Here is an 18,385-nt window from a genome sequence, read left to right on the forward strand (position 1 = left end):
GCCTTAATTTCTGAAAGGCATCAGCACACACAGCACCATAGGAGAGGAAGAACAGATACTCTGGGCTCTGAGAATATATGGACAATGCTCTCAGTGCCTCAGAATGTGCACCAGGCGTAGAACAGAGGCTAGGCAGACAACCTTGCCAAAGAACAGGATGGCTTCAGTGGAGTTTTCCCTACTGGTGCTCACAGATGGCATATTGCACACACTACAGTAAGAGCCAGTCAGTGCCTGCACTATGGCTCCCAACACTGATCCTGGTGGGCATTATCATGGCCTGTGTGGCCATCCTGCAATAGAGTTATAGAGACTGTTGTCCAGGAGACTAAGAACTACCTGTTAACTGCCTGTTTTAGACAGGAGTGGGGAAGTGTGTGCTAACTGTAGCTTCCAGAACTCAAAGGGGAATGAGCTGTTCTTGAATTCTGAGTAGGGTCCATTGATTTCAGAAATGTCCCTGACCCACTGCATGTGATCCCATAGTTACCAAATTCTAGTGGCAAATTCCTTCTAATGGAAGGAGTTACTAACACTATCTTATATGCTGCAAATGTGAGTAACTGGCCTCTAACCTGCTTCTCAAAGTTGTCCCTCAACTTAGTGATCTCTGTGGAGTGTTTATGCATAGGTGAGACCCTGGCATCCCTGACAGCAGACAGAGAGGCCCACTCCCCTTAGGCTGAGCCTGTTCCTTCTCCCCTGGGAAAACTCAGCTCAGTAAACCCTCTCTGCTGCTGGTGGCGGTTGCTGGGTTCCCCTCACCTCTTGTTCATGGAACATGCAGGATAACATGGAGCCCCCACATTTCATAACTCACTTCTCTCAACAAGGTCACTGCTGAGCCTGAGAGACAGTAACAGACATGAGCAATAGCCATGAATGTGGCTTGATTTCCTCATCCAAATCCAGAAAGCAGGAGCCAGCTCTACACAGAGCAGCTTAGGGCAGCATTCAAATATTATCTTTGTGTCGATGTGTGTACTTGCATGGGTGATATCTTCCCATTGCTCTGCATCTTGTTTTTGGTGACAAGTCTCTCTCACTGAACCTGGGACTTCCATTTTGGTTAGGCCATTGGCCAGGGAGCCCCCAGGATCTGCCTGTCTCTATCTCCCCACACTGCGGTCACAGACATGGGGCCTTGTCCAGCTTTTGTGCCAGTAATGGGAGTACAACCTGAGGCCCTCACGCTTGCGTAGCAAGCGCCTTACCCACTGACCCATCTCCCTAGTCCTCAACGATTTTCCCCCAAAGATTTAACACTGAGGAACTTGCTTCCTTTTCTGTGTATAATTCTTTAAAGTTTTTAGTTCAATGTGTATGGATGTTTTGCTGTTACATCTGTCTATACCACATGTGTCCCTGGGACCCACAAAAGCCAGAAGAGGGCATTGCATCCCTTGGAACTTGAGTTATAGATGGTTGTGAGCTGCCATGTAGGTTCTGGGAATCAAACCTCGGTCCTCTGCAAGAGCAACCTGTGCTCTTAACCACTGAGCCATCCCTCCAGCCCTTTATATATGTTATAATTCTAGAATGTATCATTGTTGCTTAATAAACTTCATTTCAATTTTTATGTTTATTATTTTTGGATTTTTATTTTTAATTTGTTTAAGATTTATTTATTTTATAATTTTATGTGTATTGTTTTGCTTACATGTATGTATGTGCACCACGTAGTGTGCCTGGTACCCGAGGAGGTCAGAAGAGGGTGTCAGATCCCTGGGACTAGAGTTACAGATGGTTGCTGCTATGTGGGTTCTGGGAATCGAACCCAGGTCTTCTGCAAGAGCAACAAGCGCTCTTAACTGCTGAGTTAACTCTCCAGCCCCTTTTTAAAAAAAGCTGGGGGAGTTGGATTTTTGTTTTGGTTTTGGTTTGTTTTTGTTTTTGTTTGGTTTGGTTTTTGTTTTTTGAGGCAGGGTTTCTCTGTGTAGCCCTAGCTGTCCTGGAACTCACCTTGTAGACCAGGCTAGCCTTGAACTCAAAGAGAGCTGCCTGCCTCTGCCTCCTAAGTACTAGGATTAAAGTTGTGATCCACCATGCCCAGATCTTTTTTTTTTTTAATTTTAAAAAGTTTATTTTAATAAGCAATTACACATTTCAATTTGGAATAAATGTTTTGTTCATTGTTTTTTAGAGCCCTCTGGTTATATCCCACCATATACAGGTCTCAGGTTAAATGGCATCTGTTTATCACTAAGTTCATCTTAAAACAACCATTCTGGGGGTTGGGGATTTAGCTCAGTGGTAGAGCACTTGCCTAGCAAGCGCAAGGCCCTGGGTTCAGTCCTCAGCTCCAGGAAAAAAAAAAAAAAAGAAAGAAAGAAAAGAAAAGAAAAAACAACCATTCTGTCTTCCTCAGAAAAACCAGTCAGCCTGAGCCCTCAGCACCCTCATACTTCACCTTATTCTTCCAGGTCACCGAAGTTCATCCAGTCAACATGAGGTAAACATGTTGAGAAAGTCTTCCTAACCCAGCTCCCAGGAAGAACCTCCAGAGCTAAAGGTACTCATACATTCTTCCTCCTCCAGAGTCTCAGAGGGCTCCAGACTCACCCCAGGTCAAAGTCACCCACTCTCGCGATAGCTTCCTGGCCCACCAGCTCTAACCTGTCCCTCTAGCCTTCCACTCTCTTCTTCCATGCTCTGGGCCACCCCACTGAGACATCCTTTCTTTAAAACTAGCCCTACCCTCTCCTCAACCATTAGAGCATGCCTCAAGTTCAACCCCTGACTCCAACTGTCTTTGTTACTTTTCTAATGCTGTGAAGAAACATTGTGACCAGGGCAACTTATAAAAAAAAGCATCAGGGTTGAGGATTTAGCTCAGTGGTAGAACGCTTGCCTAACAAGCACAAGGCCCTGGGTTCGATCCTCAGCTCAAAAAAAAGAAAAGAAAGAAAGAAAGCATCTGACTGGGGAGGGGGTTTGCTTACACTTGAAGAAGGGGAGTCCTTGACCATCTTGGCAGGGAGTATGGCAGTAGGCAGGCAAGCACGGTGCTGAAGCAGTCGCTGGGAGCTCACATCTTATCTGAAAGCTGAAGGCAGAGAGAGAGAGAATGGGCCTGGCATGGGCTTTTGAAACCTCAAAGCCCACTCCCAGTGACACACTGCCTCCAACAAGGCCACACCTCCTAGTCCTTCCCAAAACAGTTCCACCAACCAGGGACAAAGCATGAGCCTGTGGGGGCCACTCTCAACACCACACCAACCACTACCCCTAGATTCAAAACGCCAAGCCCTAACCTCAGACATCCAAAGTTAATAATCTTGGACTAGAGAGATGGCCAGGGTAAGAGTATTCTTAACCACTTAGCCTCTTGCAGAGGACCGTAGCTTGGTTCCAAAAATTCATGTCAGGTGACTCACAACTGTAACGTCAGTGCCAGGAAGAGGAGGGATCCAACATCTCTGACCTCTGCAGGCGCCAGCTTTCATGTACACATACCTACACACATACACATAATTAAAATCATAAAAATAAATTGTTTTTTAAGTTAATACATTTACCTGTGACTTTTTTTTTTTAAATGTATCCCCTTCCCACTGTTAGATCGCTTTCTGCACTGGGAAAATACTGACCTAGATCCACTCTGAACAGCCTTATTTGTAGATCATCAAGGGCGCACCCAGATGTGCCATGCAATAATTGATTTGGAAATCAAGTTCTGAAAGCACCCCAGCTCCTCACTGCTTCCTTCTGTGGCATTCTTTGTCCCAAGGAGTTCTTTGGAAGAAAGGACACTAAGAGCCTGGCGGTGGAGGCGCCAGCACTGGGGAGGCAGAGGCAGGCAGATCTTTGTGAGTTCGAGACCAGCCTGGTCTACAGAGTGAGATCCAGGAAAGGTGCAAAGCTACACAGAGAAGCCTTGTCTCAAAAAACAAAAAACAAAAACAAAAGACACTAAGTTTACAAGTTGGCAGAGGAGGTGTTCCCCCCTTGGAAACACCCCACACACAGACTCTAAGGAGAACTTTCTCAGTTTTTCTTAATAAATCTGTGTTAAATCTGCTCCGAAACATTATCAAAGCAGGCTTTCAGTATTTTACATATAAAGTGTCTTTTACAACTTCCTATAAAGTAGGATTTCAGATTGCTGAGCCCAAACAACACACATACCCTGTGCTAAAGCCTCAAAGCATTAAACACTGGGTAACCCATAGCACAGAAACTAGTTTAGGCACCTTTCTGTAAAAACACCATAACTAGCTGGGAGTGGTGGCGCACGCCTTTAATCCCAGCACTCAGGAGACAGAGGCAGGTGGATTTGTAAGTTTGAGACCAGCCTGGTCTACAGAGCGAGTTCCAAGACAGCCAAGGCTATATAGAGAAAATCTGTCTTGGGAGAAGTAGAGGGGAGCTTTAGCTCAACATATCAAGAACATGGCTACTGGGACCACTTACTCACCGAACACTAGCCCTTGCCCTGCAATATAATACTGTTCTTAATAACATGCCCATTCCTATCATGTATATTAGCTGAATATAAAGTTGACTGGAAATAAATTTGCGTTCAGCTTCATTGCCACTGAAAGTAGTAGCTCTGGGATGTATGAACCTCAGCAGAATTCCATTCCCAAAAGATGTAGTTTGCAGCTTTGTGTTGTGTTCTCTGAAGGCACAGCCGCCATGGAGGGAATCTTGAGCTCTAAGTCAGTGCCCTGTCTCCTTCATTTGGACAGTGCACTGTTATGAATGTGGCACAGCTGGTTAGAACTGTGGCCCATAATGTACCAGACCTGTGACTACCACAGGAAGCAATGACTTGCATCGGAGATGAAGCGTTATAATAATCTGAAAGCTAGCCTTAAAGAACTGCCAGTGGAATTTCAGATGCGATGGCTGCCAGAGGAGTTCTGTTAAGACTTGTGCCATGATCTTTTCCTACACCCACGCACCCAAGGAGAGTGCCAACGGCAGACCAAAGTCTGATTCCACCCTTGTTCAACTTGGCAAACCAATGAGTTTACCGGGCCTACGAACAGGGCATGGGCAAGGAGTTACTTACAGGAGTGTGGGTGACTCAGACAGCTGTTGCACTAACAAAGCACTGCGCACCATGGACCCTGACTTTCCCTACAGCTGAACAGACTGAGTTCCGCATTCCATTAACCTTCTGCTTTCTGTATATTCTAGACTACAAGACCACATGTAATGAGGACAGTTACATAAAGCTGCAGGGAAGTACAGGAAGGAGTAGCTGAGACCTCAGGTGAGGGGTTGAAGACCCTCACCCCCTCCTCCTAGGAGGGAATGCCAACAGGACCAACCTTGAGGATCACTCATGAGTAGGCATAGCTGCTTCCCATGAAGGTGGTGATGACTCTTATGTTCACAGGACAGAATTCTACAAGATGACCAGATAACTGTAGAGGTAGTGTTCCTGTGAACAAAGCCAGTTTCATCCCAACTTATTAACAGCATAGAGCAACTTACTTGGTTCATATCCTCAGTATTTTAAAGGGGTTAAAATTTCCATAAGACACTGGGTATGGTGAGCATGCCTTTACTCCCAGCACTCAGGAGGCAGAGGTAGGAGGATCTCTATGAGTTCGAGACCAGCTTGCCTACATAGTAAGTTTCCAGAACAGCCAGGACTAGCTGGAGAGACCCTGTCCCTAAACAAACAAATAAAAAACTTTCCACAAGAGTTTTCAATGTAACATTGTTTCATTCAGGCAGATAAAGTCAGAGGACACAAATAAATGGAGGAAAATTCATCAGAATTTGTGCAGATTGCTACAATGAATTCTATAATTTAACAAATATAGCATACTTGTACATCTGCAAAAATTGCAATCAGATACAACACAGATCAATATGGAGCACTTTGCTTTTACTTACAATCAAAGATTCAAAGCTGAGCATAGTGGTACATACCTTTAATCCCAGCACTTGGGGGAGGAAGCAGAGGCAGGCCGATCTCTGTGAGTTAGAGGCCAGCCTGGTCTACAAAGCAAGACCAGGAAAGCCAGGGCTACACAGAGAAACCCTCTCTCAAAAAAAAAAAATCAAAAGAAAAAGAAGAAAATTCAAACATAAAAATGTATAACTGGTGTTGGAAAGATTGCTCAGTAGTAAGAACATTTACTGCTCAATCATGAGGAGCAGAATTTGGGTCCTAACACCCACATCAGGTGGCTTGCTGTAACTTATCTGTAACTCCAGCTCCAAGGGATCAACTGCCCTCTTATGGTCTGTGTTGTGTTTGTGTGTGTGTGTGTGTGTGTACAGAGACATTGACAAAAATGCACTCATGCACACACATAATAAAAACTAAGAACTAAACTTAGATCCAAATCTATCTGCTCAACATTGGTGCTCAACAGACAAACCCAATTCACAGAGTCCAGATTCTCTCAAAAAGAGCAAGAGTGGATGGTAGGGAGCCAATGGACACCAGCCCAGGTTCTGCCTGAATGTGGATGTATGGAAGCAAAAACCTGTGCTGATTACAGAAACTCAGCACAGCCAAAGGTGCTGAGAATGCAAAAAGCCATGGCAAGACCTCAGGGAGAAGTGATAAAATGTACCCAGGACAGGCTTGGCTGGAGATCTGTACAAAGACAGGAGCGAACATGACGGGGTAGAATCTTTAAATGAAGGCAGGGTAGTGGGTCAGGTGATTGGTTTGCAGGGTTTTGTTTTTGATTGCTTGGGTTGTTGTTTCTGATTACTCCATGTCTGTGAAATAAGAGCCCAGGCACTGTGAATAGGAGGTAGTGTGGCAGGAGCCATTGCCAGGGTGTGAGAACATACCACTGTAGCAATCCTCTGAAGCTGTTGGCACGTAAGATAAGGCTGTGGTCTTGCGAAGACTGTTAGGCAGTTTCCTAGCCACATTCTGCATAGTGGTATGAATTCATCCTGTGTTGGGGCTTTTTCAGAAGACACGTGTTCTAGTTATCTTTCTATCGCTGGACTAAAACACAATGACCAGAAGCAACATGGAAGGAAAGCTTTGGCTTACACTTCCATATCACAGTCCATCATTGAGGCAAGTCAGGGCAGGAACCTGGAGGCAGGAACTGAAGCAGAGGCCATGTAGAAATGTTATTTACTGGCTTGCTCCTTGTGGCTGCTCAACCTGTTTTCATATACCACCCAGGACCATTTAGCCAAGAGTTGCACAGCCCACAGAGGACTGATTCTTCCCCAATCAATTACTAATCAAGAAAATACCCCACAGGCTTTCCACAGGCCAATCTGATAGAGACAATTCTTCAATCAAGATTCCTTCTTCCCAGACATGTTTAGGTTTGGGTCAAGTTGACAAAAATCAACCAGCACAAGATACTACCAGAGGTGGGGGGCACAGGCCAAGGAGTTACTGTAATGGCGATATAGCAAATACAAGTGTCTGGACGTGATGCAGGCCAGGAAGTGTGATCCCAAACAACTTCAGAGCTCAGGTACTCGAGGGAGTGAGACTAGATGGTCAGAGGGTGTATGAAATGGAATGTGACGGGACTACCTCTGCAAACAGTGTCCACGACAAGAGAACAACCTTGAAGTGGTACCGGAAGAGATAGAGGACAAGTCCTCAGGAGGGGAGAGGACAAGGGACAAGTGTTTAGGGTATGAGGTGACTGATAAGGGCAATGTTGTCACCTACAGTAAGACAAGAGCAGTAAACAGGGGCAGGCAAATGCTCAGCCCAAGCTAGCCTGCAGGGTAATGTCAGCCAGCGTGTGCTGCTGAGGGTCTAGGGTACGTGAGGGGAATAACTGCCAACTGGATACCACAAAGGGAGGCCAGGGGACCACTTATTCCACTTGTAACCCCAGTGGAGGCCAAGGTAAAGTGACAGAAGCTGAGCCAGAGAGTCTTTAAAAGCGCCAGTTGCATGTCAGATCCTGGGGGTGGGGGGGGGCGGGTCTCAAAACCGACGTCCAGGCCAAGCCCCTGGAAATGCTCCTTGCAGGAGTCAGCTCTCTTCTTCCATCATGGGGTTCTGAGGGTCAAACTCGGGTTGCCAAGATTGGCATCAGCTCCCTCACTGAGCTATCTACACAGCCCCCAGTGAGCTCCACAGCAAGGCAAGAGCCCAGTCAGCTCTCCCAGTAACTCCGCTGGAAGAGGCTGCATGGCACAGTCACTCCCACATTTGTTTTTCCAAAAGTACTTTTGCTATGTTAAACTATTCCTTAGCGAGCAGCAATTATTTATGTGGAGAGTTCAGAAAACCGACTCGTGACTATTTGCCTTGTCCTTGATTGGAGCCGTAACTACCTACCCAATTTCTTCTAGTAGTTTCTGAAGTCTAAGAGGTTGTTAGCTTGTAAATCTTCTGTCAGTCTGTTCCTATCCGATCACAGGAAATAGTATGGGATGGACAGTGTTACTTTCTCAATTTATATCTTTAGAAGAGTTCAAATGCTTTCCCCTCCTGCCCTCTCCCCACCCCCCCCCCCAGTGCCTCAGGTCAAAGGCTTTGTCAATTTGGTTGAAGGACTCATTTCCAGTCATGAATTCAACACTTCTCTTTTGGGACATATATTCAGACACCAGCTTTGGGACACTCCACACTTATCTGTCCTCCAAAGGCAGTGCTTTTCCACATGTGTCTGTCACCAGCTGGAATGGACGAGTGGTGATTTCCTCACCTGAAGCAGCCATGCCAAACACTACACCAACTCCCCAGCCTTTGTGGGCCCCTCAAGGGCTGCTCTCATGACCTTCATCTTGCCAATACCTCAAGTATCTTGTCAGTGTCCCCCACCTGTCATCTCAATGAGTACTTTCTGGATGGGTTTATTCATTCAAAGGCTCCAAATTTTTTGGCCTTTGGGAATTTATCTTTATTGATGTCAACACCATGATCCAGGATGCACTAGCCACTTTACAGCCCATGACCACTGCCAATCCAATGCCTCCCATACCAAAGACCTCACAGTAGAGCCAGGTTCCACCTTGACCGTGTTCACAGCAGCACCATAACCAGTTGAAATGCTACAGCCAAGAAGGCAGATTTTATCCAAAGGTGCTGAAGGATCAATTTTAGCAACAGAGATGCCAGTCACAAATGTGTACTTGGAAAATGTGCTGGCTCCCATGAAATGAAAAATAGACTTTTTCAGGCTGGAGAGATAGCTCAGCGGTTAAGAGCACTGGCTGCTCTTCCAGAGATCCGAAGTTCAATTCCCAGCAACCACATGCTGGCTCATAACCATCTGTAATGAGATCTGGTGCCCTCTTCTGGCACGCAGGCATACAATGCAAACCAAACATTGTATACATAATAAATAAATGGGCTTTTAAAAAAAACAAAAAAACAACAACAAAAACAAAAACAAAAAACAAAAAACGGTGGAAATGGAATTAAAAAAAAAGAAAAATAGACTTTCCTTTGCAGGTGAATCTGCTAGTACCCTCTGGCATTAATCCTTTCCCCTGAATGACTCTTACCTTCTGGCTAAGGTTTGTTTTAGGATTCAGACAAAATTTGCATTCTCCACACTGTAGGATGTAAATCAGGATGACAGTATCACCTGCTTTCAGCTTAGTAACCCCTTCACCAACGCTCTCCACAATACCAGCACCTTTCTGTCCCAAGATCACCAGGAAACAACCCTTAGGATCAGCTCCGCTCAGGGTACAGGCATTGCTTGGGTGCACACGGCAGTGGCAATGATCTTAATTGGAACTTCATGAGCCTTTGGAGGTATTGCTTCTACCTCCTCTGTGGAGAGGGCCTTTCTGGCCTCCCAGACAACTGCAGCCTTGCCCCTGATCATCTGATTTGCCATGTCCGCAAGTTCAGGTTCTTGAGCTAAATGAACATCCAGAACAACTGTAGTGGACCCCAGGTATGGGTGGGGTGTATGTGAGGGAGGAGCTCACTCTCACATTTTTAGACTTCTGCACATAAGTAGGTTCCACCACTGTAGATTAGTTTCACACTAGCAGAGGAGGTTAGCAAGTATTCGTTTTAAACAGGAGTCTAAGAAGGCAAGTACTGCCGGCATTGGCACAGCGCTTGAGGGGCATAAAGCAGTGCTCTGGGGGGTATGTCGGGCAGAGCATACGCTACACAAGGCTAAGTATAAGCAAGTGAAGGGTGGGGTAATGAGGGACACCATGATTTCCTGCTCAGACATGGGATAACAGGGCTCATTCTGACAGTGGGTGGAGGGAGAATTCTGTGTCTGAGCAGGGTCTGAGCACCGTGTAGGAGAGACCATCCAGCCACCAGGTGGCAGCAGAGGATAGGACTCGCCCAACTGCAGCTCCTGGGGCCACCTAACCTCCCCCCTGGACACTGCCTCCACCTGCAGACCTCCTGTGGCCCTGCCCCCCCAACCTAGGAAGCCCCCACCCACCCCTCTGACCTCATGTGCCCAGGCTCCTCTCCTGCCTGCAGTTGTAGGGTGGCCTCAGCCTACCCATCTCCAAATACAGACTAGGACCAGGCAACTCATTAAGCAGAGGTGGGGATCCCAACCTCAAAGAAAGATCTGGATCCGTCCCAGAACCTGTCACTGCATCCTGGAGGCCACCCACGGCCTTTGGCACTCCTCTCTGTTAACTAGCTGACACTTGGTTCACCCTGAGTGGGATTTATTCCACTTACCCCGACTTGTTTGCCAACAGCCCCCTTATGATCCACTCAAGTCTGGCACTTCTTGGCACCTGGTGGAGCACAGTGACATGCCTGGCCCAGTTGGTCCTGATAGGTATGGCCCGCCCCTGGGCAAGGTGCCACCTGCTAAAGCATAAAAGCCTGATGTCCCCCAAGCAGTTCTTGAGACTGTCGTCATGAAGGGGAGCAGCACTCTTCTGCTGGTGGCTCTAACCCTGCTCTGCGTCTGTGGTAAGTCTGGGCCTTACTTCTGCTGGCACTTTCAGGAGATGAGAGGCCCCAAGAGACCGAAATCCTGGGATCAGGTAGACAGTGCCTACCTAAATCACAGACCCCATCCCCAAAGTGCAGGGAATCTTTGACTCCAGTCCCATCCCAACCCACCCTGACCTAACATCAACTACCAAGGACACTGCCACCCACCCTGGCTCAACCCAACTTGAACCCTCTGAATCCAGCCAGCCTAGGGGAAGAAATCCCCCTATATCAGGGCTTGATTTTTCTTCCCTAGTGAGGTCAGGAACTCAGAGGAGACCCCACAGCAGCTTCCGTTAGTGGTAATGGGGAAGGGATCTGCAGATGGTTGTCCTGGGAGTGATAGGAAGATGTGGGACAGGAAAGCAGATCAAGTCTCTCCAATGGCATTATATCCCCCTTGAAAAACAGGGATGACCACAGCAGAGGATGACAATGAGTTTTTCATGGAATTCCTGCAAACGCTGCTGGTGGGAACCGCAGAAGAGCTCTATGAAGGGCCCCTGGGCAAGTACAATGTCAATGACATGGCCAAGTCGGCACTGGGGGAGCTCAAGTCCTGCATTGATGGCCTGCAGCCTGTGCATAAGGAGCAACTGGTCAAGCTGCTGGTAACTGGGCTGGGACTCCCTTCCATCCTCAAATGTCTGCAGTTCTTCCAAGACCCACCCATGTGTGGTACCTGGTCACCAGTCTACTCCCCGCCCCCTCCCCTCCCCCGACCCCTACATCAACAAGCTGAGATGGGGACCTCACAGAGAAGCCTCCAGAATACCTTAGTCCTGTTCCCCCCAAGGACTATGTCCCACAAAGGCAGTGCACATGCACACAACTCCCCAAGGTGATGATAGGAGGGCTGGAGCACAATGTGCAGAACCTGTCTACTCCGCTGGTGTGCATAGACCTGTCTGCCTCTGGCACGGGTGGCTCTGGTTGCTGGTTACCTGCTCTCCTGATACCCACACATTTCCCTTTCAGGTGCAAGTGCTAGATGAGAAAGAGGACTCCTAAGCAGACCTGAGACATGGCTTGACTTCCATGAACGGCAGGACCAGCCCACACAAACAGCCATGGATGAGCTAAGACCACTGCTTCCTCACGAGTTAAATCAATAAAGCCTCCTGCAGCCCAGGCACTGGCTCCTCTCTCTCCCTGCAACACAGGGATACACAAAAAAGTCCCGTCAAGGGCACACTGAGGGATACACCAAAGATACAGACTCATATGTGGGGTCACTTTCCAGAAGCAATGTGTGAGGGCAGCCTCGGGACACCATGTGAAACATGAGGAGGTATCCAGGAGGGATGGGATCTACAGTGGCAAGATGGAGGAGCCTAACCCAGAAAGGCAGGGCTGGGTTAGGCTGAGGGCTCTATGGGACTGGGGATTCCTCACAGGAGCTTTGCATTAAAAAAAAAAAAAAAAAAAAATCAGGCAATAGCACAGCCAGCTGACACATAGGCACTGGAAGCTTTGAAAACAATCTCTCTTTCCCAAACCACCCCAGGAAAGAGCACCCAACCTGAGCCAGAACCCTAAGAGGAGCCTTAGTGAGGTCAAGAAGGGAAGCCTGGTGGCCCCCAAGGACACCCAGGGCCCTGAGAGGTGGGCTTTGCCAGCTGGAAAGCCAAAAGGACAGCAGGGTCTGAGGAGGTGCAGGGAGAAAGCAGCCTCTCTGGGGAAGCCCACCACAGTCTCCAACCCAACCCTGCACTCCCAGATGTCCAACAGCCAGAGCCTGCCTGTCTCCCAGTTTCCCCAAATCTCTGGATTCTAGTGGACCAAAGCTAAGGAAAAACCTGTAACCTCACTATCTCTACATCTGTCCCAGACACCACAAAGAGTTAAAGAACCTGGAAAGTAAAGGGGCCCCTGGAGAGGTGGGGGGTGTCTCTGGAAGGGGGGTGTTCTTCTAGAGAGGGTAAGGGCTCCTTGGAGAAACAGGAGTCCCTAAAGAGGTAGAGGTTCCTGGATAGGCATGTGGTCCCTGATAGGAGACCCCTGATAGGGATCCTGATAGGAGACCCCCAAGAGGGAAGGTCCCTGGGGAGGGTGGTGGTTCCCTGAAGACAGGGTCTCTGGAAAGGGTAAGCTCTGATGAGAGGTCTTGGGTAGAGGCCATTGTCTGCATCACACACACTGTGATCTAGAATTCCTTGTGGGACAAAGCCACATTCTAGAGCTTAAGGGCAGGGACCCCTCCCCAATTCTCAAAACTGGGGGAAAGAGAGAAGCTTTCTCTCCATGCTCCTTTTTAGGGAACTGCCTGGCACAGACGCCAGGGGGACAGGCCACCGGTGAGGAGGCTGGGTCCCAAGCTGCTCTAACCCATTCCTGCACGGAGGAGGTGAGGCCTCCCAATTGCTCCCTTCTCGCCCATGACACAGCTCAGCCAAGAAGTTCTCAACCCTTGCCATCAAGCTCTTTGCAAAGTTGCATCCAGGGTTCTCTGACCAGCCCATGCTCCCCCAGAACCAAGAGAATAGTCAGCGCAGGGCCAACGTGGGCAGCTCCTCTAGGCCTATCCTGAAGGCATAACACAACCCATATCTTGGAGCTGGGTAGGGGTGAGCTCACCACACTGAATGGGGAGCTCCCTCTGATTGTAACTACTAGAACCCCCCATGTCTTCCCATGCAAGGACTGGGCCTGCAAGATGCAGTATTAGCAGAACCAGGAATGGGACATGAGGGCCAGGAATGAGATGGGACAGGGCATCCCAGCACCTGGTCACCCTCTTGTCCATGGACAGAGCCAACCATGGCAGAGGAGGTATGGGTGGGCGCCTGGAGGCCCCATCGCCCCAGGGGGCCCATCATGGCCCTCTACAGCAGTCCTGGACCCAAGTACCTGATTCCACCCACCACGGGTAAGATTGTCTGAGGGCCTGGGGCTTGGTGGGGACAAGGGAAGAAGCCAGGAATGGTGTGGCCTGGGATGGGTCTGGGCTCAGTCCTTGACTCCCAGTGGAGAGAAGGATGTCTGGCTCCAGCAGCCCTGAGCCCCTGTGCCCACAGGCTTTGTGAAGCACACACCCACCAAACTTCGAGCACCAGCCTACAGCTTCCGTGGGGCCCCCATGCTCTTGGCGGAGAATTGCTCCCCAGGGCCCCGCTACAGTGTGAACCCCAAGATACTGAGGACTGGCAAGGACCTTGGCCCTGCCTACTCCATCCTGGGGCGCTACCGTACCAAGACCACGCTGACCCCTGGCCCGGGTGAGTGACCCCTATCTTCTGCTCCAGGCCCTAATATGCATGTTCTGATATGTGAAGGCCAGATAGCCTCATTTCTCCTGCTCCTGGGGACAACGTCAGGCCTGAACAGCAGAGCCTGAAACCCACAGGCCTACTCTGCCCGGAGTCCAGGGACGAGGCCCACACCAGTGCTTGAAAACAGCCCTGAAGCCAGTATTTCTACTGTGGACATCCCTGACCAAATCTGTTCAACCACAATGTTGGGGCCCAGGGACCCTGTGTCTTAACTGTTGGGACATCCTTTGTGGGCACCCAGGTGTTGGGGGTGGGGTGGGGAACCCCAGATGCTTGTTGTTCCTGCACACCCTCCCTCCTCTCCAGGTGATTACTTTCCAGAGAAATCTACCAGGCATGTGTTCGACTCAGCACCTAGTCATTCCATTTCTGCCCGGACCAAGACCTTCCGAGTGGACAGCACTCCAGGTCTGCTTGCATCCCAGCCAACGGATAGGATGGAGCTGGGGTTCCAGCATGGGGTGGAGGAGGGGTAGCCCAACACAGGATTCCAAAAGGTAGAGGGTATCCCAGATAAGAGGTATGGGTCTGTCCCAGCCTGAGGCTCCCTCATCACCCACAGGCCCTGCTGCGTACATGCTGCCTATGGTGATGGGGCCGCACACGGTGGGCAAGGTCTCCCAGCCCTCCTTCTCCATCAAGGGCCGCAGCAAGCTGGGCAGCTTCAGCGACGACCTGCACAAGGCAAGGGTCACCCCAGCTGAGTACAAAGCCTAGCCCCTATGACCTGTCTGATTCTCTCCCGCAAGACCCACCAATCCCCAGACAACTACTGTCCTGTTGAAACTCCTGCATCCTCTCCACCTCTGGGTGCCTGCCACATGCTTGGGCTACATTCAGTGGTGGGGAGGGGCCAGGAGACCAATGTGGGTGATGGGATGATACTGAGAACAAGCTAAGGTATTTGTGGGGTGCTGCCTGGAGGGCAAACACTAATTTCAGATAGAGGACATGGAAACAAGGAAGAACGGGGAAGGGAGAGCCATGAGATGCTTAGGGGAGGAAATGTCTACCTGTATTAACAGCTGGTGCAAAGGCTGGAGTAGACACACAACACCTAGTAACACTACAGGAGTTGGTTGACCTCACTAGCCCCTGGTCTCTGCCCCAAGACCAAGAGGATAGTGTCCCAACAGGAAAAAGGGCCCTGCATATCCCCCCCAGAGGAGTGGACACAAGATTGGCACATTGGGAATGCCACTGCCAATCTCAGTGAGGCTGAGGTTGATAGTAACACCCCACCCCATAAGCAACGGGGTGTTGTTCCCATGGCTGGCAGACAGCTTAAGAATGTCTTCGGTGACTCAAGGTCCCACACCTAACCCTTTCCTCCGGGGCCACATGCCCTGGGAAAGCCAAGCCTATCTGAGCCCTCTTATCTTCCAGACTCCAGGCCCTGCAGCATACCGTCAGACTGATGTTCAAGTGACCAAATTCAAGGCTCCACAGTACACCATGGCTGCCCGGGTGGAGCCCCCAGGGGATAAGACCCTGAAGCCAGGACCAGGAGCTCACAGTCCTGAGAAGGTCCCAGAACTAGAGGGGTCAGCTAGGGGTCAAGGGAAATGATCCAGAATGTGTAGGGAGGGCCTGCACCCTGCAAGGGTGAGTGGGGACCATGCACCCTTAGGATCTTGTGCATTTCCATCAGTGGCCCTGATGGTCACCATTCAGTTACAGGAAACCTGGGTTCTAGCCTCATCCCCAGAGGCTAACTCACTGTCCCCAGTGACAGTTAAGGTTCCTGAGAGCAGCACGGCCTTCACACTTGGCAACCTTGGCCCCAAGTTCAGGAGGCACTGAGCCCCTCACTCCAGCCCCAAGCCAAGAATGCTCCTCACAGTCCTCCCCCTTCTCCTAGGTGACCATGAACAAGCCTTGTGCCCCCATCGTCACCTTTGGCATCAAGCATTCTGACTACATGACGCCCCTGGTTGTCGATGTGGAATAGCACCCACTCTCCATCCCATCAGCCTGTGACCATGATCCTCCTACGGAAATGTGCTGGGCTGACAAATTGGGCACTTCACCAACGGGTCCGCTACCAGCCTGGCCCTGCACCACAGAGCACGATAGTTTGGACAGTTTTGACAAGTTATTTTTTTCTATACTATCTCATGTTTGTTAATCTTGTTTCCTGCCATGTCCAAATTATTTAATAAACCACAGATGGCATTTGTAAGGGTTTATCTTGGCGAAAAGACAAAGTTTGTCGGGGGTGGGGGTTGTCTTGGCTTCCTGGCCTGGAGGTCCTACAGAGAAAGTGGAAGGTCTGGGGGCTCAGAGTTCCACCTGACACCTGAGCTGTCCTTCACAGGTTCTCCCCCTTACACTCAGGCTCTCTGAGAACCGGGGGTCCAGAACACCTTGACAGCAGAGTACAATGAAAGTGCTGATGATGCTGTGTGTGTATATGTGTGTGTGTGTGTGTGTGTGTGTGTGTGTGCGCGCGCGCGTGTGTGTACATGCGAGAAGACACTCCACACATGCAAGGTTATGCAACCACCTCACACAGGCATAGCAGCCAGAATCTGAGCTCACGTCAGCAAGGGCCTGCAGGCTTTCAAGGTGACACACCTCCAGCCTGCCTGCCAGGATGGCCTGTGTATGGCAGAATACATGGCCATTTTCACCAGGCTGCCTCAAGTTCTGACCACGGGAACAATGTAACAAGACATGTCCTCCTTATTCAGTACAAATCTTAGGGGAGCTTGTTTCCTCCCACAGCCAGTAGGAGGATGTGTGCAAGAGCTGGTATCTCAGCTGGGCCTGAGGGTAGTGTCTGAAGAGGCTCTCAGGGGTCCAAGGCCCAGCTTCAGGAAGCAGGGATGCAGTATCATGTCAACTTTAGGGCAGGTCAGTGCAAAACAGGTGGCCTTATCCAACACACCCCTGGGGATCTTTTCCTGCACAAGCCTGTGTGTCCCAGCCAACTTGCCCTTACTCCCTCATCCCTTAGGATGTAATGCTATCACACTACTCTCAGATTGGCAGAGGGGCCACACAGAAGGAAGTTGGTGGGTCTGTGGCTGTCCTGCCCAAGGGAGAGTAGGTTTTTATTAGTGAGAGGCCTTGAACTGTAGGATAAACCTGGTATCTCATACTCACAGCCCCAGACTGGGCACCAAAGGCTTCTTATGACTTGCTGGTGTGGAGGACGCACCTGCACATTAGGGCAAGTGCCAGATGTTGACAGGCCTGAGTTGGAGGCTATGGTTATGACCTTCAAGAAGCTGGTCTGACCCAGGAGCTGTGGGGTTGGTATCCCCCACCCTTCACATGATTAATGCCAGAAAATGTAAGAGCTAAATGTCACAAGAGCTACAATCCTGATCCCCAAAGTAGCTGGAGAGCTACAAATGGTCATGAACATTGGTGGAGCAGAGTGGAGACCTGAGGAGAAAACTAGCCATGTTGGGTGGGGGGGTGCATCTCATAGAGGGATGGCAAGGACAATTCTCCAAAGGAAGTCACCCCTAAATGCAGATATTTAGACTTAGTTTGCACTAGCAAGATGAGCAGGTGCTGGCTGTTCCAAGTGTCTTAGGGAAGCTAGGTGTGAATGCACATGCCTGTAATGCCATCATTCAGAAGGCTAAGGCCAGAGGATCATGGGTTGGAGACCAGCCTAGGCTACCTAGTTTAAAAGCAGCCTGGGATACACAGCAAGCCACTCTCTCACAAAAACAAAACAAAGTACCCTGGGGTTTACCAACATTCCCAGAGAGTAGACGTCAGCAGTACATGGTTCCAGGGAGACAAAGCTGGAGCATGACCATGCCTGCTGTGGGTCCAGATAAAAGGATGCAGGCAGCTATTACCATGTTTGGTGACAAGCAGAGGGCAGAGCTCAGCACTGGCCCACAGACGCCGGGAGACAAGGAGTGTCTGCAACAGGAGACCTAAGGATGAGGTACAAGCTAGATAAGCCCAGCGGGAAGTGTGCGGGGACAAACAGCAAAGCTACAGAGCAGCAGTGTGGAGTGAGCTGTTCCTGGTCAGGAGAGAAACAAAGGATGTGCTAGGATGGGCCCTTCTCCGCCAGGCTTAGGGCTCAGGCAGACACAATGAAGAGAAAGGCTGCTCGGTAAGGGAAGAAGGGGAGGGTGCCTAGTGTATCCTCAAAGCTTAGCCTGGAACTAGAGGTAGTGGTTCTTAGGCAGATGGGCCTCATGGTGTGGGCACATGGGTGGGCAGTGAGCCCGTCCAGGGAGAGAGACGAGGACAGAGACATGAGTAAAGTCAGAGAAGGGCACAGACTTCATGG

General features: G+C 49.7%; 2 protein-coding genes and 1 pseudogene across 3 annotated transcripts; 2 read left to right on the forward strand and 1 right to left on the reverse strand.

Annotated features, from left to right (window-relative positions):
* Positions 1 to 7,616: 7,616 nt before the first annotated feature.
* Positions 7,617 to 9,758, reverse strand: LOC118577499 (annotated as a pseudogene).
* A 1,009-nt stretch (positions 9,759 to 10,767) lies between these two features.
* On the forward strand, positions 10,768 to 11,857 carry Scgb1c1 (secretoglobin family 1C member 1). Its single transcript, XM_036183764.1, has 3 exons — positions 10,768 to 10,822; positions 11,258 to 11,457; positions 11,825 to 11,857. The coding sequence occupies exons 1-3, from the start codon at positions 10,768 to 10,770 to the stop codon at positions 11,855 to 11,857; spliced, it is 288 nt and encodes a 95-aa protein (XP_036039657.1).
* Positions 11,858 to 13,179: 1,322 nt separating this feature from the next.
* Odf3 (outer dense fiber of sperm tails 3) lies at positions 13,180 to 16,207 on the forward strand. Of its 2 annotated transcripts, XM_036179667.1 has the most exons (7): positions 13,180 to 13,193; positions 13,599 to 13,715; positions 13,864 to 14,064; positions 14,425 to 14,526; positions 14,681 to 14,802; positions 15,505 to 15,645; positions 15,980 to 16,207. In XM_036179667.1, the coding sequence occupies exons 2-7, from the start codon at positions 13,607 to 13,609 to the stop codon at positions 16,067 to 16,069; spliced, it is 765 nt and encodes a 254-aa protein (XP_036035560.1). In that variant the 5' UTR covers positions 13,180 to 13,193; positions 13,599 to 13,606; the 3' UTR covers positions 16,070 to 16,207. The 2 variants fall into 2 exon arrangements, with proteins under 2 accessions (XP_036035560.1, XP_036035568.1); XM_036179675.1 differs by lacking the exons at positions 13,180 to 13,193; positions 15,505 to 15,645 and having other exon boundaries at positions 13,607 to 13,715; positions 15,980 to 16,069.
* Positions 16,208 to 18,385: the final 2,178 nt, after the last annotated feature.

The sequence above is a fragment of the Onychomys torridus genome, chromosome 1 (genome assembly GCF_903995425.1).
Source record: "Onychomys torridus chromosome 1, mOncTor1.1, whole genome shotgun sequence".
Taxonomy (NCBI): Eukaryota; Metazoa; Chordata; class Mammalia; order Rodentia; family Cricetidae; genus Onychomys; species Onychomys torridus.